Consider the following 22,992-nt stretch of genomic DNA (forward strand, 5'->3'; position numbering starts at 1 on the left):
GTCCAGGGAATCCAGCCTGCGGAAAATACTCCATAAAATACTGCAGTGCCAACCCTCGGCAGCCCTACGAGCTCCGGTAAGGCCGAGACTGACAACATAGCTGAGAATAACATGTGGGGGGGTCATGAATGCCAGCTACCAATTATGAAACAAAGCAAACCCAAATGGAACCAAACACTGTTGATTATGCTTTAGTATAAGGCCTTCATACTACGATGCCATCGCCCCCCCCCCCAAAAGGCAAAAAGCTGCAGCCCCCCAGGAGGGGAGGCTCCTCTGAGCCATGGGGGGGACACCAAGCAGCCCCCCCCCGCAGGTGTTTGAGGGAAGCCTGGGGTCCCCCCCACAAACTGAGGGTGAAAGGGGGGCAGGGGACCCCCCAGGAAAGGAAGGGTCGGGTTGTGGGATGGGGGACAAAGGGGAGCAGCACTGGAGGAGGGCCAGGGGACGCCCCCCGCTGGAAGGAAGCCGGGGGGGCTGGGGTCGGCCTCCTCCTAAGGCCCCGAGGGAAGGGCGAAGGCTCAGGGTGGAAGCGAGATTTCTGCTCAGGAGAGGGCACAGGCCCTGGGGCAGGGTGCCCGGGGAGGGGGCAGCATCACCGTCCCTGGGGGGGGCAGGGATGGGATTGATGGCTTGTATCAGGACCAGCGTGACCAGCAGGGCTAGGGAGGTGATCGTCCCCCTGTACTCAGCTCTGGTGAGGCCGCACCTCGAGTACTGCGTTCAGTTTTGGGCCCCTCGCTACAAGAAGGACATGGAGGTGCTTGAGCGGGTGCAGAGAAGGGCGACGAAGCTGGTGAGGGGCCTGGAGAACAAGTCCTACGAGGAGCGGCTGAGGGAGCTGGGCTTGTTCAGCCTGGAGAAGAGGAGGCTCAGGGGCGACCTTATCGCTCTCTATGGGTACCTCAAGGGAGGCTGTAGCGAGGTGGGGGTTGGCCTGTTCTCCCACGTGCCTGGTGACAGGACGAGGGGGAATGGGCTAAAGCTGTGCCAGGGGAGGTGTAGGTTGGATGTTAGGAAGAACTTCTTCACTGAAAGGGTTGTGAGGCACTGGAACAGGCTGCCCAGGGAAGTGGTGGAGTCACCGTCCCTGGAAGTCTTCAAAAGACATTTAGATGTAGAGCTCAGGGATATGGTTTAGCGGGGACTGCTAGCGTTAGGTCAGAGGTTGGACTCGATGATCTTGAGGTCTCTTCCAACCTAGAAATTCTGTGATTCTGTGAGGATGGAGTGGCTTCAGTTGGGTTAGGCTCCAGGAGCCCCTTGGTCCTTTCCCAGCTCGTGGTACAAGCGCACACCAGCCATTGTGAAGGGGAAGACACTTTATTTATTATTTATCAAACCAGGGGGAATTATTTAAAATCCAACTACTTCAAAGAACAGGAAGCAGGGGGGACGCCGGCTCTCACTGCAGGCACACGGGCAGGCCGTAGGCGACGGGGGCAGCCCCGGTGAGGTATCTGAGGCGGGGGGCTTGGCGGGCCTGGGCCACGTACTGCAGGAGGGGGGCACCGGAGCCCGCCCGCAGCCAGCCCTGCAGCAGCGCCTTGGTGTAGCGGTCGAGGTCACACTGAGTCACGTCCCACAGGGTGCCCAGGACGAAGGGGCTGGGAAAAAAGAAAAAGGGGGTTAGAGGGGTTAGGGCCAGGAGGGCTGGGCGAAGGAGGGGGTGAGAGGAGGACAAGGAGAACACTCACTGCTTACCAGCACAGGGAAAAGGCAGGGGAGGGGGGCAATAAAAAGCAGGGAGGTGGGGATGGGGTAAAAAGAAGGCAAGAAGGGGATGGGGCGAAGACCCCGTCTGCCCCCCAGAAGCCACCCCCTCTCTCCCCGCCTCACCAGCCGGCCAGGAGGTAGTCGAGGACGATGCCGGAGCCCTCGAGGCCGCCGCGCACGGCCAGCGCGGCGCTGCTGCAGCCGAAGAGCAGGGCCACGGCGTTGCAGTCCAGCTGGGCGATGTCTGTCCCGTCCAGCAGGCGGGCGCCCGCCCCGTGCCCCACGTAGCTGCCAGGAACAGGAGCAGGGTGAGCAGGGTGAGCGCGATAGCGCAGCCCCGCACGGCCACGGGCACTCACATGTAGAGGTCGTGCTCCAGCAGCGCTGCCTGCATCTGCTCCTGGCTGGGGATGGCTCCTGTGACCCCGCTCCAGCCCTGCTGGCTGCGGGAAAGGAGGGGAGAAGTCATAGAAGGGGGGGGAGGGAGCACGGACCCCCCTCTTCCCCGCTCTGTGCGCCCCCGCTCCTCCTCACCTCTCGAACCAGCTGCGGAAGCACTCCTCGGTGCTCGGGAGGTTGTTCTGGGGGTTGAGGACGTAGAAGGTCCTGGTGGGGTTGACGCCGCGGTGCAGCACAGAGCCTGCCTGCTGAGGGGGGAGGAGGAAGGGAAAAAAGAAATAAGAAATCACGAGTCAGCCCCAGCCCAGCACCAGCCTCGGGGGGTCCCAAGCCCCGCGGCAGAGCCAGGGTGCCCCCCTTCCACTCACCCTCGGTGCCAGGTTGTGACTCAGGAGGAAGCGCAGGGACGGGAGGCGGGTGACAGGCACGGCGCGCAGGCACGCCATGCTCTCCCAGGGCAGCTTCTGGAGGTGCTGTGCAGGGAAGAGGAGGAGGAAGAAAGGAAGGGGAGGAAGGCGTGAGCGATAGAGCGCCTGTCCGAGCTGAGGGAGAAGCAGCAGGGGCAGGCTCTCACTTTATCCAGCACGAGGACGAGGGAGCCGCCAGGTGCCCGGACGCGGCTCCTCTGCTTCTCCAGGGCCTTTTGCAGGAGGAGCTCCGCTTTGTTGCAGGACTGCGAAGGGCACATCCCTGCGGCCAGGGCTCGCACGTCGGCCGGGGTGAGGAGGGGAGCAGCGTTGAGCAGGACCTGCGGCAAGGGGTAGGTGTGAGCCAAGGCAGAGCTCCCCCTGTGCCCTGCCCCAGCCCGGGGAGCTCAGCACCTCGAGCAGCGCCGAGTTCCAGCCCCGCCAGCCGCAGGGATGGAGCTGGGCGAGGAGGCGGATGGCTTCCTCGGCCAGCGCGGGATCCTGGCTGGTGGGGAGCAGCATTCCCTTCCAGCAGCCCAGCACCTCCGTCTCCAGGGTGTCGATGAGGCTCTGCGAGAGAGGACAGAGTCACGGGGGGGTCCGAGCATTCCCCCCAGGCGTGGGGAGCACGGGGTGCCTCTCGCCTACCTTCATCCTGCGGTCCAGCTCGGAGCGGCACAGCCACCAGTCACGGTTGTCGGTGCAGTTGATGGTTTCTTTCTGCTCCTTCTGGATGGTGTCGAAGTCACTCAGCACTGAGCTCAGCGGGGCCTGGGGGAGGAAGGGAGCCGTGAACCCAGCCCCAGGCTCGTCCCGGCTGCTCCACTCTTCTAGCCCTTCCCTCACCTTGGTGAGCGCGGTCGGGATGTGGATGGTGATGGGAATGCTGCCCCTCTCCAACCGTGTCAGCAGCAGTATGTCGTCCTTGGAGAAGGGCTGGATGCTCATGAGGGTCAGCACACAGACGGTCACTCCTGAAAAAGTCACCCCCGACCTTCAGGAGAGGCCAAGGCATCAGGCAGCACCCTCCGGGGCTCCACTTGGATCAGCTCTCACCTGCAGGGATCTGCTGCAGCTGCTCTCTGAATCTGTTGAGCTCCTGGGGCCCCAGACACGTGGGGCTGAAGCTGAAGAGGTACTGGAGCTCAGTGAGGTGATGGATGCGCGAGGGAGCATCCTGCAGGGAGGGCCCTTGGAGCTGCTCAGCCGCAGCTGCTGCTGAATTGTTCAGATTGCTGCAGAGGGAGAGGTGGTCGGGGGGGGGGGGGGGGGAACGTTGCTCCAAACCAAGCCCTCCAGGGCTCTAGGTTTGGCTGAGCCCCTTCCCCTTCTCAGCAAAGCTCCAGCGACAGCGGCAGGGGGGCACAAAACTTACTGAAGCTTCTCGTGGATGATGCTGAGCAGCTGAGGGCGCATGGTGATGATGGAGACCGACTCGGACAGCAGATAGGCGGTGGAGACGGGGTCCTGGTCGCCCGTGGCCAGAGCCAGGAGCCGGCAGATCTGGCTGTAGAGCCTGGCAGGCAGGCAGTGGCCGTTGCAGTTGAAGGCAGCTTTCAGGTACGCGCGGACAGCGTCCAGCCAGGAATCATCTGGAAGGGGCAAAGCAACACCACCAGGATCAGGCAGCGAGCCCGCGGCCACCTTGGCTCTCCCCTCCACTTGGAGGGTTTTTGCCCTTTTAAGACACGCTTCGGCGGAGGTGGCCCCAGCGTTGCCATTTGCCTCTTCCCACCCCGCGGTTCCCCACTCCCGCTCACCTTCCATAACACGCAGGGCATCGAGGCACAGGGGGTTCTCGCTGCCCGGCATCTCCCCCGCCGGGACGTGCTCGGTGTCCTCGCCCCCCTGGTCACGGGCCCTGGTGGGGGGACAGGCTCTGGGGCACAGGGTGCGAGGCGCCACCGCCTCGGAGTCGCTGAGCACGGGGGCTTGAGTGGCATCCTCCCCAGCTGGGAGCTTGGCTCTCGGGGTCTTCGTCGTTTCTTCATTGTCCTTGAGAATTTAAAGAATCTACTGAGAAGATAAGGTTTCACACCTCACGGCATTGTAACATGGGGACAAATGGGGAAGGGGGGTTGGGTGAACATCCTGGTTAAAACAAAGGATCTATAAATATATCTAGAGGATCTATAAATTCTATCTAGGAATCTAGATCTATCTAGGGATCTAGGATCTATAAATCCTATCTATAAATATAACAAACTCGGACGATACTAGCTGGGTACTAGGAAACGTGTCAGATTTTACGAACACGGAACAGACAGGGGAGGACTCGTCCTAATAAAGAAGGAAAAACCCGAGACTTGCCTTCCAAGGTAGTCGGGCCCTCATAAAGAGTGAATAGGGGAAGGTTTGGTTGTCCAGACTGTAAAGATACCTGGGACTGCCCAACCTACTACAGTGTTTTCTAATAAGTTGACAGAGTTCTCCTTTCCCACACTGCTTCCAAGCATTGTGAAAAAAGAAGGGGGTTGTACCCGAGGAGATAACTGAAGGGTGCTGGCTACGTGGAAGTGTTAAGCCCCCATATTCAAATTCTTCCAAGTGCAGTTGGGGTCAGGAAATCGGGATAACTTTGACCCAACTACGGGAAAAGGTAGATGTATCGGCACAGTTCCAAGAGATAAAAATGACCTGTGCCATGCCACAAAAAAAAAAAAACAAAAAAAACGTACCGAACACACAAGTGGTTAATTCCTGCAAATAACACTAGGTGGGGATGTTCACCGTTAGGAGTCACTCCTTGCCTATCTTTAAAATTGTTTCACGCATCTCATGATTTTTGTGTACAGGTGGTCATTACACCAAGGATCCCACACCACTCTGAAGAGGATATATAAACCCATCACACAGCGGCTGAATGCCACCTGGTAAAGATCATACTGGGGGGGTGAGAGATAAAATGACTAAATTGGATTATAACAGGGCGGAGAGAGGGAAGGAGAGTTTTGGCCCCCCAGCAGGGGATCCCGGCCCTCGTGCAGCACCGGCCGCCCCCCCCGCAGCTCACCGACAGTTCCGCCTGCAGTGTCTCTGTGCCCTCCGTGGTGGCCGTACGCGCCACAAAATCAGTGCCCTGGAGGTGCTCCATGTCAGCCCTGCGGGGTGGGGGGGGTGGGGGGGTGAGGGGGTGCTGGTGCTCACAGCCCCACACCCCCCCAGTCTCCAAAGAGGCCTACAGAGCGCCCCCCACCCCTCACTCCCACCCCCAGGCCCTGCAGGACCCCCCTGAGCCCCCCCTGCCCCTCAGGCCCCCCCAGACTCCCTACAGCCCCCCCCGCCCCTCAGCCCCCCCCGAGTCCCACAGCTGCCCCCCGGCCCCCCTCCGAGTCCCTGCAGCCCCCCCCGGGTCCCCTCCGAGTCCCTGCAGAAACCCCCCCGGCCCCCCCCGCCTTCCCCTGAGTCCCACAGCCCCCCCCCGGGCACCCCGCCCCCCCCCCCGGGTCCCTGTAGGGTCCCCCCGAGTCCCCTCCTAGTCCCTGCAGCCGCCCCCGAGTCCATCCGAGTCCCTGCGGCCCCCCCCGGGTCCCACAGCTGCCCCCCCCAGGGCCCCAAAGCCACACCCCGGCCCCCCTCCGAGTCCCTGCCGGGACCCCCCCAAGTCCCCTCCGAGTCCCTGCAGCCCCCCCCGAGTCCCTCGGCCCCCCTCTGGTCCCTCAGCCACCCCCCGGCCCCTCTCCGAGTCCCTGCAGGGACCCCCGAGTCCCCTCCAAGTCCCTGCAGCCCCCCCGAGTCCCACAGCTGCCCCCCCCACGGGCCCCAAAGCCACACCCCGGCCCCCCTCCGAGTCCCTGCAGGGACCCCCCCGAGTCCCCTCCGAGTCCCTGCAGCCCCCCCAAGTCCCTCAGCCCCCCCCCCCGAGTCCCTACACGAACCCCCCGCCCCCCCCCCGAGTCCCTGTAGGGTCCCCCCGAGTCCCCTCCTAGTCCCTGCAGCCGCCCCCGAGTCCGTCCGAGTCCCTGCGGCCCCCCCCGGGTCCCACAGCTGCCCCCCCCAGGGCCCCAAAGCCACACCCCGGCCCCCCTCCGAGTCCCTACAGGAACCCCCCGGCCCCCCGAGTCCCTGCAGGGCCCCCCCGGATCCCTGCAGCCCCCCTCCATTTCCTTGGGTCCCCCCAGGTCCCTCAGCCCCCCGAGTCCCTTCGGCCCCCCCCCGAGTCCCTGCAGGGACCCCCCCGAGTCCCCTCCGAGTCCCTGCAGCCCCTCCGGGCCCCCCTCCGCGTCCCTGTAGGGTCCCCCCGAGTCCCCTCCTAGTCCCTGCGGCCCCCCCCGGCCCCCCTCCGAGTCCCTGCAGGGACCCCCCCGGCCCCCCCCGCCTACCCCTGAGTCCCACAGCCCCCCGGACCCCCAGCACACCCCGAGTCCCTGCAGGGTCCCCCCGAGTCCCTCCGAGTCCCTGCAGCCGCCCCCCGGGTCCCTGCAGCCCCCCCCGGCGCCCCCCCGAGTCCCTGCAGGGCCGCCCCGCCCCCGCAACCCCCCTCCAAGTCCTTGGGACCCCCAGGTCCCTCAGCCCCCCCCGGGCCCCCCCCAGTCCCTGAAGCCCCCGCCGGCTCCCTGCAGCCCCCCCCCGGCCCCCCTCCGAGTCCCTGCAGGGACCCCCCCGAGTCCCCTCCGAGTCCCTGCAGCCCCCCCAAGTCCCTGCAGGGCCCCCCCTAGTCCCCTCCAAGTCCCTGCAGCCCCCCCGAGTCCCACAGCTGCCCCCCCCAGGGCCCCAAAGCCACACCCCGGCCCCCCTCCGAGTCCCTACAGGAACCCCCCGGCCCCCCGAGTCCCTGCAGGGCCCCCCCGGATCCCTGCAGCCCCCCTCCATTTCCTTGGGTCCCCCCAGGTCCCTCAGCCCCCCGGCCCCCCGAGTCCCTTCGGCCCCCCCCCGGCCCCCCCCCGGATCCCTGCAGCCCCCCTCATTTCCTTGGGTCCCCCCGGGTCCCTCAGCCCCCCGAGTCCCTGCAGCCCCCCCCCGAGTCCCTGCAGGGCCCCCCCGAGTCCCCGCGGCTCCCTCCGAGTCCCTGCAGGGACCCCCGAGTCCCTGCGGCCCCCCCCTTATTTGGCCCCCCCCACGTACCCTTGTATCGCTTCTCGCCGGCAGACCCGCGGCGCCCGCCGCGCCCCGTCCAAATAAGCCGCGCCGCGGGCAGGTGAGGGCGGGGCGCCCCGCGCGGGGCACGCCGGGACTTGTAGTCCCAGAACGGCCCCGCGTCACGTCCCCCCTAGCAGCTGTTGGGGCGCCGCGTTTTGGGTTGGGATGGGCAGGGTGCTGAGAACACGCGGCTGTTGTCGTTGCAGGCAGCCTGGGGGTGCAGCAGGAGCTGGGGGGGGGCCAAGCAGACCCCAAGTGGCCAAAGGGGTATTCCTTGGGAAAAAATCCAAGGGATTTTTTTTTGTTGTCAAGGACAAGGTCCGCGTGCCTGCTAATCACAACAGCTGGGGTTGTTTTCGTGCAGTTGTTTGAGTGCTTTTGACTGATAATCTTGGGTGAGACACTGTCTGCCCCTGTGAAGTTCGCTCGTTCCAACCTAGAAAATCGATTCTGTGATTCTGTGATTCTTCTGTGAAAAGCGAGGCTATTCGGGCAATAAAATGCAGCATGATCTGACCATCCTGGCGTCTGTCGTGCTTTTGGCCGTGCTTCCTGCAACGACCTGGGGTCGTGCTGAGCAATTATAGGGGGGCTGGGCAGAGAACAGACCAACCCCCACCTCTCCACAGCCTCCTTGAAGGTACCCCTAGAGCGATAAGGTCGCCCCTGAGCCTCCTGTATCCAGGCTGCACAACCCCAGCTCCCCCAGCTGCTCCTCGTAAGATTTGTTCTCCAGACCCCTCACCGTGGGTCCCTTCCAACTCGGGATATTCCTGGATTCTGTGAAAGAAAGTCAAGCAACCGGCAAACCGTGCTGTGTGCCCTGCCTGGGGACTGCCCACCACTGTGAATAAAATCCCAGCTTCGCTGAGAGCCTCGCCTCAGCCCATTACTGGCTACGGAAGGGCTCTCTCGCAGGGAAAGCACGTGCAGAAACGCTTTATTTTCCTGAAAAAAAAGGGAAGCTGAGGGGCGAGGGGGTGCGCAGGGGGCCCTCACCCTGCGGCACTCCGTCCCTGTGTGCTTCCAGTGCCGTCCCCGGCAGGACGCCAGGGTGGGGGCACCGCAGGGGTCACCAGCCGGGGGGGCTTTCCCCCTCGGCCACCCCGGGACCCCCTCCCGCATCACAGCTCGGGGGCGTCGGGCTGGCCCTGGGGGGGCGGCAGCCAGAGCTCGGCGTCGTGGGGGACGACGGGGAAGAGGCCGACGACGGGGAAGAGGCCGACGACGGCGAAGAGGCCGACGACGGGGAAGAGGCCGACGACGGGGAAGAGGCCGACGACGGGGAAGAGGCCGCCGACGGCGAGCAGCACCAGCAGCATGAGGCCGCAGCAGGCGGAGAAGATGCTGCGGGTGCCGGGCCCGTGGTCGGCGCCGTGCAGAAGCAGCAGCCCCAGGCAGGCCAGCAGGTTGAGCGGGACACGGCACCAGTTCGGCACCCCCGGCCGGTCCTTCTCCGGGATCGCCTTTGTGAGAAACAAAGCCATGTTTTTGTGCAGTAGAGAATTCCTCATGTGTGCCCCAGGGGGGTCGTGGAGTCATAACATGGAGAAGCGGAGAAGCGCGAAGCAGATAAGCGGAGAGTGGGAGGCCTCGCTGTTCCAAAATAAGGTGGAAGCTTGAGACAAACAGGACGAGCAGCATGGGAACAGTGAAACAAAGATCCCAAGTTCTCACAACGTGAGAAAGGAGAAATTCAAGGGTTGAAACCGAGAGAAATGGTACATGTATGGTCCAGAGGAGCGTCGAGCAGCTCGTGAACCTGCAGTACTCAGCCACGAGGAAACAGGGGAGGTGATCGGCTGTCGGGGAATAGGGAATGAAAGGTTAGGCTTTGTTAACTAAAAGGCACTCCTAATTGGCAGGACAGCCACCGCTGCAAGCGCAAATAAAACAGCTGCACAGAAGAGCCTGTCTGAAGAAAACGATTTGAGATTTTGCTCACACCTTGCGCCGCAGGAAGCCCATGGCCGGGAAGTAGAGCCCACAGGAGAGCTCGAGGAGCAGGAAGGCCACGAAGGACTCGGCCGGGCTCTCCTGGCTGGGGGTGGTGGAGAAGGCGAGCATGAAGGGGGAGAAGAAGCCCACCTGGTGTAACTGCCCCGTCCTGGTGTAACTGCCCCGACCTGGTGTATCTGCCCCGTCCTGGTGTAACTGCCCCAACCTGGTGTAACTGCCCCCACTCCTGGTGTAACTGCCCCGTCCTGGTGTAACTGCCCCGACCTGGTGTAACTGCTCCAATCTGGTGTAACTGCCCCGACTTGGTGTATCTGCCCGACCTGGTGTAACTGCCCCCACTCCTGGTGTAACTGCCCCTCCCACCTGGTGTATCTGCCCCGTCCTGGTGTAACTGCCCCTCCCACCTGGTGTAACTGCCCCGTCCTGGTGTATCTGCCCCAACCTGGTATAACTGCCCCTCCCACCTGGTGTAACTGCCCCGTCCTGGTGTATCTGCCCCAACCTGGTATAACTGCCCCTCCCACCTGGTGTAACTGCCCCGACCTGGTGTATCTGCCCCGTCCTGGTGTAACTGCCCTGACCTGGTGTAACTGCCCCTCCCACCTGGTGTAACTGCCCCGTCCTGGTGTATCTGCCCCGACCTGGTGTAACTGCCCCGACCTGGTGTAACTGCCCCCCGTCCTGGTATAACTGCCCCTCCCACCTGGTGTAACTGCCCCGTCCTGGTGTATCTGCCCCCACTCCTGGTGTAACTGCCCTGACCTGGTGTAACTGCTCCCCCCCACCCCCTTCTTTTGCAAATGCCCCGCCCGGGGGCAAACACCTTGCGCAGTTGTCCCAGCCCCCACACAATTGCCCCATGCCCTGTGCAATCGCCCCCAGCTCTCCTCACCCCCCAACCCCGTGCAAACGCCCCCCGCTCTTGCACACCCCCACCCCCTCGCCCTGCCCGTGCCTCAGTTTCCCCCGCACTCACCGGGGTCCCGGGGGGGGTCCCCACGTCCCCCTCACTTGATGCTGAGCCATGGGCGGCAGGGCCGGGGGGGACACCCGAGGGGGCAGCGGGGGCAGGCTGCGGGGAGGGGGCAGCAGGGACTGACAAGTGGATCCCCGTTACGGGTGGCGAGGGCATGGTATAGGATATACGGGAACCTTCCACGGAAATGAAGAAATTCGCAAGGTTCTGTCTATAAATATAACAAACTCGGACGATACTAGCTGGGTACTAGGAAACGTGTCAGATTTTACGAACACGGAACAGATAGGGGAGGACTCATCCTAATAAAAAGGAGGATGCTGCTAGGCCCCAGGACCAAATGAGGCATTGTCAGAAAGTGTCCAGGGAATCCAGCCTGCGGAAAATACTCCATAAAATACTGCAGTGCCAACCCTCGGCAGCCCTACGAGCTCCGGTAAGGCCGAGACTGACAACATAGCTGAGAATAACATGTGGGGGGGTCATGAATGCCAGCTACCAATTACGAAACAAAGCAAACCCAAATGGAACCAAACACTGTTGATTATGCTTTAGTATAAGGCCTTCATACTACGATGCCATCGCCCCCCCCCCCAAAAGGCAAAAAGCTGCAGCCCCCCAGGAGGGGAGGCTCCTCTGAGCCATGGGGGGGACACCAAGCAGCCCCCCCCCGCAGGTGTTTGAGGGAAGCCTGGGGTCCCCCCCACAAACTGAGGGTGAAAGGGGGGCAGGGGACCCCCCAGGAAAGGAAGGGTCGGGTTGTGGGATGGGGGACAAAGGGGAGCAGCACTGGAGGAGGGCCAGGGGACGCCCCCCGCTGGAAGGAAGCCGGGGGGGCTGGGGTCGGCCTCCTCCTAAGGCCCCGAGGGAAGGGCGAAGGCTCAGGGTGGAAGCGAGATTTCTGCTCAGGAGAGGGCACAGGCCCTGGGGCAGGGTGCCCGGGGAGGGGGCAGCATCACCGTCCCTGGGGGGGGCAGGGATGGGATTGATGGCTTGTATCAGGACCAGCGTGACCAGCAGGGCTAGGGAGGTGATCGTCCCCCTGTACTCAGCTCTGGTGAGGCCGCACCTCGAGTACTGCGTTCAGTTTTGGGCCCCTCGCTACAAGAAGGACATGGAGGTGCTTGAGCGGGTGCAGAGAAGGGCGACGAAGCTGGTGAGGGGCCTGGAGAACAAGTCCTACGAGGAGCGGCTGAGGGAGCTGGGCTTGTTCAGCCTGGAGAAGAGGAGGCTCAGGGGCGACCTTATCGCTCTCTATGGGTACCTCAAGGGAGGCTGTAGCGAGGTGGGGGTTGGCCTGTTCTCCCACGTGCCTGGTGACAGGACGAGGGGGAATGGGCTAAAGCTGTGCCAGGGGAGGTGTAGGTTGGATGTTAGGAAGAACTTCTTCACTGAAAGGGTTGTGAGGCACTGGAACAGGCTGCCCAGGGAAGTGGTGGAGTCACCGTCCCTGGAAGTCTTCAAAAGACATTTAGATGTAGAGCTCAGGGATATGGTTTAGCGGGGACTGCTAGCGTTAGGTCAGAGGTTGGACTCGATGATCTTGAGGTCTCTTCCAACCTAGAAATTCTGTGATTCTGTGAGGATGGAGTGGCTTCAGTTGGGTTAGGCTCCAGGAGCCCCTTGGTCCTTTCCCAGCTCGTGGTACAAGCGCACACCAGCCATTGTGAAGGGGAAGACACTTTATTTATTATTTATCAAACCAGGGGGAATTATTTAAAATCCAACTACTTCAAAGAACAGGAAGCAGGGGGGACGCCGGCTCTCACTGCAGGCACACGGGCAGGCCGTAGGCGACGGGGGCAGCCCCGGTGAGGTATCTGAGGCGGGGGGCTTGGCGGGCCTGGGCCACGTACTGCAGGAGGGGGGCACCGGAGCCCGCCCGCAGCCAGCCCTGCAGCAGCGCCTTGGTGTAGCGGTCGAGGTCACACTGAGTCACGTCCCACAGGGTGCCCAGGACGAAGGGGCTGGGAAAAAAGAAAAAGGGGGTTAGAGGGGTTAGGGCCAGGAGGGCTGGGCGAAGGAGGGGGTGAGAGGAGGACAAGGAGAACACTCACTGCTTACCAGCACAGGGAAAAGGCAGGGGAGGGGGGCAATAAAAAGCAGGGAGGTGGGGATGGGGTAAAAAGAAGGCAAGAAGGGGATGGGGCGAAGACCCCGTCTGCCCCCCAGAAGCCACCCCCTCTCTCCCCGCCTCACCAGCCGGCCAGGAGGTAGTCGAGGACGATGCCGGAGCCCTCGAGGCCGCCGCGCACGGCCAGCGCGGCGCTGCTGCAGCCGAAGAGCAGGGCCACGGCGTTGCAGTCCAGCTGGGCGATGTCTGTCCCGTCCAGCAGGCGGGCGCCCGCCCCGTGCCCCACGTAGCTGCCAGGAACAGGAGCAGGGTGAGCAGGGTGAGCGCGATAGCGCAGCCCCGCACGGCCACGGGCACTCACATGTAGAGGTCGTGCTCCAGCAGCGCTGCCTGCATCTGCTCCTGGCTGGGGATGGCTCCTGTGACCCCGCTCCAGCCCTGCTGGCTGCGGGAAAGGAGGGGAGAAGTCATAGAAGGGGGGGGAGGGAGCACGGACCCCCCTCTTCCCCGCTCTGTGCGCCCCCGCTCCTCCTCACCTCTCGAACCAGCTGCGGAAGCACTCCTCGGTGCTCGGGAGGTTGTTCTGGGGGTTGAGGACGTAGAAGGTCCTGGTGGGGTTGACGCCGCGGTGCAGCACAGAGCCTGCCTGCTGAGGGGGGAGGAGGAAGGGAAAAAAGAAATAAGAAATCACGAGTCAGCCCCAGCCCAGCACCAGCCTCGGGGGGTCCCAAGCCCCGCGGCAGAGCCAGGGTGCCCCCCTTCCACTCACCCTCGGTGCCAGGTTGTGACTCAGGAGGAAGCGCAGGGACGGGAGGCGGGTGACAGGCACGGCGCGCAGGCACGCCATGCTCTCCCAGGGCAGCTTCTGGAGGTGCTGTGCAGGGAAGAGGAGGAGGAAGAAAGGAAGGGGAGGAAGGCGTGAGCGATAGAGCGCCTGTCCGAGCTGAGGGAGAAGCAGCAGGGGCAGGCTCTCACTTTATCCAGCACGAGGACGAGGGAGCCGCCAGGTGCCCGGACGCGGCTCCTCTGCTTCTCCAGGGCCTTTTGCAGGAGGAGCTCCGCTTTGTTGCAGGACTGCGAAGGGCACATCCCTGCGGCCAGGGCTCGCACGTCGGCCGGGGTGAGGAGGGGAGCAGCGTTGAGCAGGACCTGCGGCAAGGGGTAGGTGTGAGCCAAGGCAGAGCTCCCCCTGTGCCCTGCCCCAGCCCGGGGAGCTCAGCACCTCGAGCAGCGCCGAGTTCCAGCCCCGCCAGCCGCAGGGATGGAGCTGGGCGAGGAGGCGGATGGCTTCCTCGGCCAGCGCGGGATCCTGGCTGGTGGGGAGCAGCATTCCCTTCCAGCAGCCCAGCACCTCCGTCTCCAGGGTGTCGATGAGGCTCTGCGAGAGAGGACAGAGTCACGGGGGGGTCCGAGCATTCCCCCCAGGCGTGGGGAGCACGGGGTGCCTCTCGCCTACCTTCATCCTGCGGTCCAGCTCGGAGCGGCACAGCCACCAGTCACGGTTGTCGGTGCAGTTGATGGTTTCTTTCTGCTCCTTCTGGATGGTGTCGAAGTCACTCAGCACTGAGCTCAGCGGGGCCTAGGGGAGGAAGGGAGCCGTGAACCCAGCCCCAGGCTCGTCCCGGCTGCTCCACTCTTCTAGCCCTTCCCTCACCTTGGTGAGCGCGGTCGGGATGTGGATGGTGATGGGAATGCTGCCCCTCTCCAACCGTGTCAGCAGCAGTATGTCGTCCTTGGAGAAGGGCTGGATGCTCATGAGGGTCAGCACACAGACGGTCACTCCTGAAAAAGTCACCCCCGACCTTCAGGAGAGGCCAAGGCATCAGGCAGCACCCTCCGGGGCTCCACTTGGATCAGCTCTCACCTGCAGGGATCTGCTGCAGCTGCTCTGTGAATCTCTTGAGCTCCTGGGACCCCAGACACGTGGGGCTGAAGCTGAAGAGGTTCTGGAGCTCAGTGAGGTGATGGATGCGCGAGGGAGCATCCTGCAGGGAGGGCCCTTGGAGCTGCTCAGCCGCAGCTGTTGCCGAATTGTTCAGATTGCTGCAGAGGGAGAGGTGGTCAGGGGTGGGGGGGGGGGGAACGTTGCTCCAAACCAAGCCCTCCAGGGCTCTAGGTTTGGCTGAGCCCCTTCCCCTTCTCAGCAAAGCTCCAGCGACAGCGGCAGGGGGGCACAAAACTTACTGAAGCTTCTTGTGGATGATGCTGAGCAGCTGATGGCGCGTGGTGATGGAGACCGACTCGCACAGCAGATAGGCGGTGGAGACGGGGTCCTGGTCGCCTGTGAGCAGAGCCAGGAGCTGGCAGATCTGGCTGTAGAGCCCGGCAGGCAGGCAGTGGCCGTTGCAGTTGAAGGCAGCTTTCAGGTACGCGTGGACAGCGTCCAGCCAGGAATCATCCGGAAGGGGCAAAGCAACACCACCAGGATCAGGCAGCGAGCCCGTGGCCACCTTGGCTCTCCCTCTGCTGCTCTCCCCTCCACTTGGAGGGTTTTTGCCCTTTTAAGACACGCTTCGGCGGAGGTGGCCCCAGCGTTGCCATTTGCCTCTTCCCACCCCGCGGTTCCCCACTCCCGCTCACCTTCCATAACACGCAGGGCATCGAGGCACAGGGGGTTCTCGCTGCCCGGCATCCCCCCCGCCGGGACGTGCTCGGTGTCCTCGCCCCCCTGGTCACGGGCCCTGGTGGGGGGACAGGCTCTGGGGCACAGGGTGCGAGGCGCCACCGCCTCGGAGTCGCTGAGCACGGGGGCTTGAGTGGCATCCTCCCCAGCTGGGAGCTTGGCTCTCGGGGTCTTCGTCGTTTCTTCATTGTCCTTGAGAATTTAAAGAATCTACTGAGAAGATAAGGTTTCACACCTCACGGCATTGTAACATGGGGACAAATGGGGAAGGGGGGTTGGGTGAACATCCTGGTTAAAACAAAGGATCTATAAATATATCTAGAGGATCTATAAATTCTATCTAGGAATCTAGATCTATCTAGGGATATCTATAAATCCTATCTATAAATATAACAAACTTGGACGATACTAGCTGGGTACTAGGAAACGTGTCAGATTTTACGAACACGGAACAGACAGGGGAGGACTCGTCCTAATAAAGAAGGAAAAACCCGAGACTTGCCTTCCAAGGTAGTCGGGCCCTAATAAAGAGTGAATAGGGGAAGGTTTGGTTGTCCAGACTGTAAAGATACCTGGGACTGCCCAACCTACTACAGTGTTTTCTAATAAGTTGACAGAGTTCTCCTTTCCCACACTGCTTCCAAGCATTGTGAAAAAAGAAGGGGGTTGTACCCGAGGAGATAACTGAAGGGTGCTGGCTACGTGGAAGTGTTAAGCCCCCATATTCAAATTCTTCCAAGTGCAGTTGGGGTCAGGAAATCGGGATAACTTTGACCCAACTACGGGAAAAGGTAGATGTATCGGCACAGTTCCAAGAGATAAAAATGACCTGTGCCATGCCACAAAAAAAAAAAAAAAACCAAAAAAAACCGTACCGAACACACAAGTGGTTAATTCCTGCAAATAACACTAGGTGGGGATGTTCACCGTTAGGAGTCACTCCTTGCCTATCTTTAAAATTGTTTCACGCATCTCATGATTTTTGTGTACAGGTGGTCATTACACCAAGGATCCCACACCACTCTGAAGAGGATATATAAACCCATCACACAGCGGCTGAATGCCACCTGGTAAAGATCATACTGGGGGGGTGAGAGATAAAATGACTAAATTGGATTATAACAGGGCGGAGAGAGGGAAGGAGAGTTTTGGCCCCCCAGCAGGGGATCCCGGCCCTCGTGCAGCACCGGCCGCCCCCCCCGCAGCTCACCGACAGTTCCGCCTGCAGTGTCTCTGTGCCCTCCGTGGTGGCCGTACGCGCCACAAAATCAGTGCCCTGGAGGTGCTCCATGTCAGCCCTGCGGGGTGGGGGGGGTGGGGGGGTGAGGGGGTGCTGGTGCTCACAGCCCCACACCCCCCCAGTCTCCAAAGAGGCCTACAGAGCGCCCCCCACCCCTCACTCCCACCCCCAGGCCCTGCAGGACCCCCCTGAGCCCCCCCTGCCCCTCAGGCCCCCCCAGACTCCCTACAGCCCCCCCCGCCCCTCAGCCCCCCCCGAGTCCCACAGCTGCCCCCCGGCCCCCCTCCGAGTCCCTGCAGGGACCCCCCCGGCTCCCCCCGCCCTCCCCTGAGACCCCCAGCCCCCCCCGAGTCCCACAGCTGCCCCCCAGCCCCCCTCCGAGTCCCTGCAGCCCCCCCCGGGTCCCCTCCGAGTCCCTGCAGAAACCCCCCCGGCCCCCCCCGCCTTCCCCTCAGTCCCACAGCCCCCCCCCGGGCACCCCGCCCCCCCCCCCGGGTCCCTGCAGCCCCCCCCGGGTCCCTGCAGAGACCCCCCCGGCCCCCCCCGCCTACCCCTGAGTCCCACAGCCCCCTGGATCCCCAGCCCCCCCCGAGTCCCTGCAGATACCTGCAGGGCCCCCCCAAGTCCCCTCTGAGTCCCTGCAGGGCCCCCCCGAGTCCCTGCAGCCCCCCCCCGGCCCCCCCACGGGCCCCAAAGCCACACCCCGGCCCCCCTCCGAGTCCCTGCCGGGACCCCCCCAAGTCCCCTCCGAGTCCCTGCAGCCCCCCCCGAGTCCCTCGGCCCCCCTCTGGTCCCTCAGCCACCCCCCGGCCCCTCTCCGAGTCCCTGCAGGGACCCCCGAGTCCCCTCCAAGTCCCTGCAGCCCCCCCGAGTCCCACAGCTGCCCCCCCCACGGGCCCCAAAGCCACACCCCGGCCCCCCTCCGAGTCCCTGCAGGGACCCCCCCGAGTCCCCTCCGAGTCCCTGCAGCCCCCCCAAGTCCCTCAGCCCCCCCCCCCGAGTCCCTACACGAACCCCCCGCCCCCCCCCCGAGTCCCTGTAGGGTCCCCCCGAGTCCCCTCCTAGTCCCTGCAGCCGCCCCCGAGTCCGTCCGAGTCCCTGCGGCCCCCCCCGGGTCCCACAGCTGCCCCCCCCAGGGCCCCAAAGCCACACCCCGGCCCCCCTCCGAGTCCCTACAGGAACCCCCCGGCCCCCCGAGTCCCTGCAGGGCCCCCCCGGATCCCTGCAGCCCCCCTCCATTTCCTTGGGTCCCCCCAGGTCCCTCAGCCCCCCGGCCCCCCGAGTCCCTTCGGCCCCCCCCCGGCCCCCCGAGTCCCTTCGGCCCCCCCCCGGCCCCCCCCCGGATCCCTGCAGCCCCCCTCATTTCCTTGGGTCCCCCCGGGTCCCTCAGCCCCCCGAGTCCCTGCAGCCCCCCCCCGAGTCCCTGCAGGGCCCCCCCGAGTCCCCGCGGCTCCCTCCGAGTCCCTGCAGGGACCCCCGAGTCCCTGCGGCCCCCCCGCCCCCCCCTTATTTTGCCCCCCCCCACGTACCCTTGTATCGCTTCTCGCCGGCAGACCCGCGGCGCCCGCCGCGCCCCGTCCAAATAAGCCGCGCCGCGGGCAGGTGAGGGCGGGGCGCCCCGCGCGGGGCACGCCGGGACTTGTAGTCCCAGAACGGCCCCGCGTCACGTCCCCCCTAGCAGCTGTTGGGGCGCCGCGTTTTGGGTTGGGATGGGCAGGGTGCTGAGAACACGCGGCTGTTGTCGTTGCAGGCAGCCTGGGGGTGCAGCAGGAGCTGGGGGGGGGCCAAGCAGACCCCAAGTGGCCAAAGGGGTATTCCTTGGGAAAAAATCCAAGGGATTTTTTTTTGTTGTCAAGGACAAGGTCCGCGTGCCTGCTAATCACAACAGCTGGGGTTGTTTTCGTGCAGTTGTTTGAGTGCTTTTGACTGATAATCTTGGGTGAGACACTGTCTGCCCCTGTGAAGTTCGCTCGTTCCAACCTAGAAAATCGATTCTGTGATTCTGTGATTCTTCTGTGAAAAGCGAGGCTATTCGGGCAATAAAATGCAGCATGATCTGACCATCCTGGCGTCTGTCGTGCTTTTGGCCGTGCTTCCTGCAACGACCTGGGGTCGTGCTGAGCAATTATAGGGGGGCTGGGCAGAGAACAGACCAACCCCCACCTCTCCACAGCCTCCTTGAAGGTACCCCTAGAGCGATAAGGTCGCCCCTGAGCCTCCTGTATCCAGGCTGCACAACCCCAGCTCCCCCAGCTGCTCCTCGTAAGATTTGTTCTCCAGACCCCTCACCGTGGGTCCCTTCCAACTCGGGATATTCCTGGATTCTGTGAAAGAAAGTCAAGCAACCGGCAAACCGTGCTGTGTGCCCTGCCTGGGGACTGCCCACCACTGTGAATAAAATCCCAGCTTCGCTGAGAGCCTCGCCTCAGCCCATTACTGGCTACGGAAGGGCTCTCTCGCAGGGAAAGCACGTGCAGAAACGCTTTATTTTCCTGAAAAAAAAGGGAAGCTGAGGGGCGAGGGGGTGCGCAGGGGGCCCTCACCCTGCGGCACTCCGTCCCTGTGTGCTTCCAGTGCCGTCCCCGGCAGGACGCCAGGGTGGGGGCACCGCAGGGGTCACCAGCCGGGGGGGCTTTCCCCCTCGGCCACCCCGGGACCCCCTCCCGCATCACAGCTCGGGGGCGTCGGGCTGGCCCTGGGGGGGCGGCAGCCAGAGCTCGGCGTCGTGGGGGACGACGGGGAAGAGGCCGACGACGGGGAAGAGGCCGACGACGGCGAAGAGGCCGACGACGGGGAAGAGGCCGACGACGGGGAAGAGGCCGACGACGGGGAAGAGGCCGCCGACGGCGAGCAGCACCAGCAGCATGAGGCCGCAGCAGGCGGAGAAGATGCTGCGGGTGCCGGGCCCGTGGTCGGCGCCGTGCAGAAGCAGCAGCCCCAGGCAGGCCAGCAGGTTGAGCGGGACACGGCACCAGTTCGGCACCCCCGGCCGGTCCTTCTCCGGGATCGCCTTTGTGAGAAACAAAGCCATGTTTTTGTGCAGTAGAGAATTCCTCATGTGTGCCCCAGGGGGGTCGTGGAGTCATAACATGGAGAAGCGGAGAAGCGCGAAGCAGATAAGCGGAGAGTGGGAGGCCTCGCTGTTCCAAAATAAGGTGGAAGCTTGAGACAAACAGGACGAGCAGCATGGGAACAGTGAAACAAAGATCCCAAGTTCTCACAACGTGAGAAAGGAGAAATTCAAGGGTTGAAACCGAGAGAAATGGTACATGTATGGTCCAGAGGAGCGTCGAGCAGCTCGTGAACCTGCAGTACTCAGCCACGAGGAAACAGGGGAGGTGATCGGCTGTCGGGGAATAGGGAATGAAAGGTTAGGCTTTGTTAACTAAAAGGCACTCCTAATTGGCAGGACAGCCACCGCTGCAAGCGCAAATAAAACAGCTGCACAGAAGAGCCTGTCTGAAGAAAACGATTTGAGATTTTGCTCACACCTTGCGCCGCAGGAAGCCCATGGCCGGGAAGTAGAGCCCACAGGAGAGCTCGAGGAGCAGGAAGGCCACGAAGGACTCGGCCGGGCTCTCCTGGCTGGGGGTGGTGGAGAAGGCGAGCATGAAGGGGGAGAAGAAGCCCACCTGGTGTAACTGCCCCGTCCTGGTGTAACTGCCCCGACCTGGTGTATCTGCCCCGTCCTGGTGTAACTGCCCCGACCTGGTGTAACTGCCCCCACTCCTGGTGTAACTGCCCCGTCCTGGTGTAACTGCCCCGACCTGGTGTAACTGCTCCAATCTGGTGTAACTGCCCCGACTTGGTGTATCTGCCCGACCTGGTGTAACTGCCCCCACTCCTGGTGTAACTGCCCCTCCCACCTGGTGTATCTGCCCCGTCCTGGTGTAACTGCCCCTCCCACCTGGTGTAACTGCCCCGTCCTGGTGTATCTGCCCCAACCTGGTATAACTGCCCCTCCCACCTGGTGTAACTGCCCCGTCCTGGTGTATCTGCCCCAACCTGGTATAACTGCCCCTCCCACCTGGTGTAACTGCCCCGACCTGGTGTATCTGCCCCGTCCTGGTGTAACTGCCCTGACCTGGTGTAACTGCCCCTCCCACCTGGTGTAACTGCCCCGTCCTGGTGTATCTGCCCCGACCTGGTGTAACTGCCCCGACCTGGTGTAACTGCTCCAATCTGGTGTAACTGCCCCGACTTGGTGTATCTGCCCGACCTGGTGTAACTGCCCCCACTCCTGGTGTAACTGCCCCTCCCACCTGGTGTAACTGCCCCGACCTGGTGTAACTGCCCCCCACCTGGTGTAACTGCCCCGACCTGGTGTAACTGCCCCTCCCACCTGGTGTAAATACCCCGACCTGGTGTAACTGCCCCCCACCTGGTGTAACTGCCCCGTCCTGGTGTAACTGCCCCGTCCTGGTGTAACTGCCCCCACTCCTGGTGTAACTGCCCCGACCTGGTGTAACTGCCCCCCGTCCTGGTATAACTGCCCCTCCCACCTGGTGTAACTGCCCCGTCCTGGTGTATCTGCCCCCACTCCTGGTGTAACTGCCCTGACCTGGTGTAACTGCCCCCCCCACCCCGTTCTTTTGCAAATGCCCCGCCCGGGGGCAAACACCTTGCGCAGTTGTCCCAGCCCCCACACAATTGCCCCATGCCCTGTGCAATCGCCCCCAGCTCTCCTCACCCCCCAACCCCGTGCAAACGCCCCCCGCTCTTGCACACCCCCACCCCCTCGGCCTGCCCGTGCCTCAGTTTCCCCCGCACTCACCGGGGTCCCAGTGGGGGTCCCCGCGCCCCCCTCACTTGATGCTGAGCCATGGGCGGCAGGGTGGGGGGGGACACCCGAGGGGGCAGCGGGGGCAGGCTGCGGGGAGGGGGAAGCAGGGAGGGGGGTGCCGGGGGGGGGGTGTAATACAGCACAGGGGGGGTGTAATACACAATAAATGTTTGTTCATTGTCTTTTGTAGTAAGACCCACTCGGGGCTGGTCGGAATAAATTCTTACAAGTGGGACATGGGCTGCAAGGTTGTAACCGACAATTGGACCCCCGTTACGGGTGGCGAGGGCATGGTATAGGATATACGGGAACCTTCCACGGAAATGAAGAAATTCGCAAGGTTCTATCTATAAATATAACAAACTCGGACGATACTAGCTGGGTACTAGGAAACGTGTCAGATTTTACGAACACGGAACAGATAGGGGAGGACTCATCCTAATAAAAAGGAGGATGCTGCTAGGCCCCAGGACCAAATGAGGCATTGTCAGAAAGTGTCCAGGGAATCCAGCCTGCGGAAAATACTCCATAAAATACTGCAGTGCCAACCCTCGGCAGCCCTACGAGCTCCGGTAAGGCCGAGACTGACAACATAGCTGAGAATAACATGTGGGGGGGTCATGAATGCCAGCTACCAATTACGAAACAAAGCAAACCCAAATGGAACCAAACACTGTTGATTATGCTTTAGTATAAGGCCTTCATACTACGATGCCATCGCCCCCCCCCCCAAAAGGCAAAAAGCTGCAGCCCCCCAGGAGGGGAGGCTCCTCTGAGCCATGGGGGGGACACCAAGCAGCCCCCCCCCGCAGGTGTTTGAGGGAAGCCTGGGGTCCCCCCCACAAACTGAGGGTGAAAGGGGGGCAGGGGACCCCCCAGGAAAGGAAGGGTCGGGTTGTGGGATGGGGGACAAAGGGGAGCAGCACTGGAGGAGGGCCAGGGGACGCCCCCCGCTGGAAGGAAGCCGGGGGGGCTGGGGTCGGCCTCCTCCTAAGGCCCCGAGGGAAGGGCGAAGGCTCAGGGTGGAAGCGAGATTTCTGCTCAGGAGAGGGCACAGGCCCTGGGGCAGGGTGCCCGGGGAGGGGGCAGCATCACCGTCCCTGGGGGGGGCAGGGATGGGATTGATGGCTTGTATCAGGACCAGCGTGACCAGCAGGGCTAGGGAGGTGATCGTCCCCCTGTACTCAGCTCTGGTGAGGCCGCACCTCGAGTACTGCGTTCAGTTTTGGGCCCCTCGCTACAAGAAGGACATCGAGGTGCTCGAGCGGGTGCAGAGAAGGGCGACGAAGCTGGTGAGGGGCCTGGAGAACAAGTCCTACGAGGAGCGGCTGAGGGAGCTGGGCTTGTTCAGCCTGGAGAAGAGGAGGCTCAGGGGCGACCTTATCGCTCTCTATGGGTACCTCAAGGGAGGCTGTAGCGAGGTGGGGGTTGGTCTGTTCTCCCACGTGCCTGGTGACAGGACGAGGGGGAATGGGCTTAAGTTGAGCCAGGGGAGTTTTAGGCTAGATGTTAGGAAGAACTTCTTCACTGAAAGGGTTGTGAGGCACTGGAACAGGCTGCCCAGGGAAGTGGTGGAGTCACCGTCCCTGGAAGTCTTCAAAAGACGTTTAGATGTAGAGCTTAGGGATATGGTTTAGTGGGGACTGCTAGCGTTAGGTCAGAGGTTGGACTCGATGATCTTGAGGTCTCTTCCAACCTAGAAATTCTGTGATTCTGTGAGGATGGAGTGGCTTCGG

The 22,992-nt window shown here is 62.9% G+C and overlaps 2 protein-coding genes across 2 annotated transcripts; both read right to left on the bottom strand.

Annotated features, from left to right (window-relative positions):
* Positions 1-1,338: 1,338 nt before the first annotated feature.
* Positions 1,339-7,640, bottom strand: LOC309891221 (separin-like). The gene is made up of 14 exons (XM_082785596.1): positions 7,587-7,640; positions 5,536-5,623; positions 4,283-4,517; positions 3,898-4,075; positions 3,579-3,757; positions 3,369-3,496; positions 3,171-3,293; positions 2,937-3,092; positions 2,690-2,863; positions 2,484-2,588; positions 2,251-2,363; positions 2,076-2,159; positions 1,840-2,004; positions 1,339-1,607 (listed from the first exon to the last, which is right to left on the bottom strand). Exons 2-14 carry the CDS (start codon positions 5,614-5,616, stop codon positions 1,406-1,408), a joined length of 1,923 nt encoding a protein of 640 aa, XP_082641722.1. The 5' UTR covers positions 5,617-5,623; positions 7,587-7,640; the 3' UTR covers positions 1,339-1,405.
* Positions 7,641-12,234: 4,594 nt separating this feature from the next.
* Positions 12,235-18,056, bottom strand: LOC309891222 (separin-like). Its single transcript, XM_082785597.1, has 14 exons — positions 18,003-18,056; positions 16,444-16,531; positions 15,191-15,425; positions 14,795-14,969; positions 14,475-14,653; positions 14,265-14,392; positions 14,067-14,189; positions 13,833-13,988; positions 13,586-13,759; positions 13,380-13,484; positions 13,147-13,259; positions 12,972-13,055; positions 12,736-12,900; positions 12,235-12,503 (listed from the first exon to the last, which is right to left on the bottom strand). The coding sequence occupies exons 2-14, from the start codon at positions 16,522-16,524 to the stop codon at positions 12,302-12,304; spliced, it is 1,920 nt and encodes a 639-aa protein (XP_082641723.1). The 5' UTR covers positions 16,525-16,531; positions 18,003-18,056; the 3' UTR covers positions 12,235-12,301.
* Between the last annotated feature and the right edge of the window lie 4,936 nt (positions 18,057-22,992).

Source organism: Aythya marila (assembly GCF_965140915.1).
Source record: "Aythya marila genome assembly, contig: HAP1_HAP1_SCAFFOLD_528, whole genome shotgun sequence".
NCBI classification, from domain to species: domain Eukaryota; kingdom Metazoa; phylum Chordata; class Aves; order Anseriformes; family Anatidae; genus Aythya; species Aythya marila.

What these genes read in the sequence shown, in the direction of transcription:
- LOC309891221 (XM_082785596.1), bottom strand. Translation starts at nt 5,616, where the DNA reads ATGGAGCACCTCCAGGGCACTGATTTTGTGGCGCGTACGGCCACCACG. An exon ending in AGCTGGACCGCAGGATGAAG is followed by an intron (nt 3,093 to 3,170) that starts GTAGGCGAGAGG and finishes CCTCTCTCGCAG; the next exon opens with AGCCTCATCGACACCCTGGA. An exon ending in TTCCGCAGCTGGTTCGAGAG is followed by an intron (nt 2,160 to 2,250) that starts GTGAGGAGGAGC and finishes CCTTTCCCGCAG; the next exon opens with CCAGCAGGGCTGGAGCGGGG.
- LOC309891222 (XM_082785597.1), bottom strand. Translation starts at nt 16,524, where the DNA reads ATGGAGCACCTCCAGGGCACTGATTTTGTGGCGCGTACGGCCACCACG. An exon ending in ATCATCCACAAGAAGCTTCA is followed by an intron (nt 14,654 to 14,794) that starts GTAAGTTTTGTG and finishes CTCCCTCTGCAG; the next exon opens with CAATCTGAACAATTCGGCAA. An exon ending in GCTGCAGCAGATCCCTGCAG is followed by an intron (nt 14,393 to 14,474) that starts GTGAGAGCTGAT and finishes TGACTTTTTCAG; the next exon opens with GAGTGACCGTCTGTGTGCTG.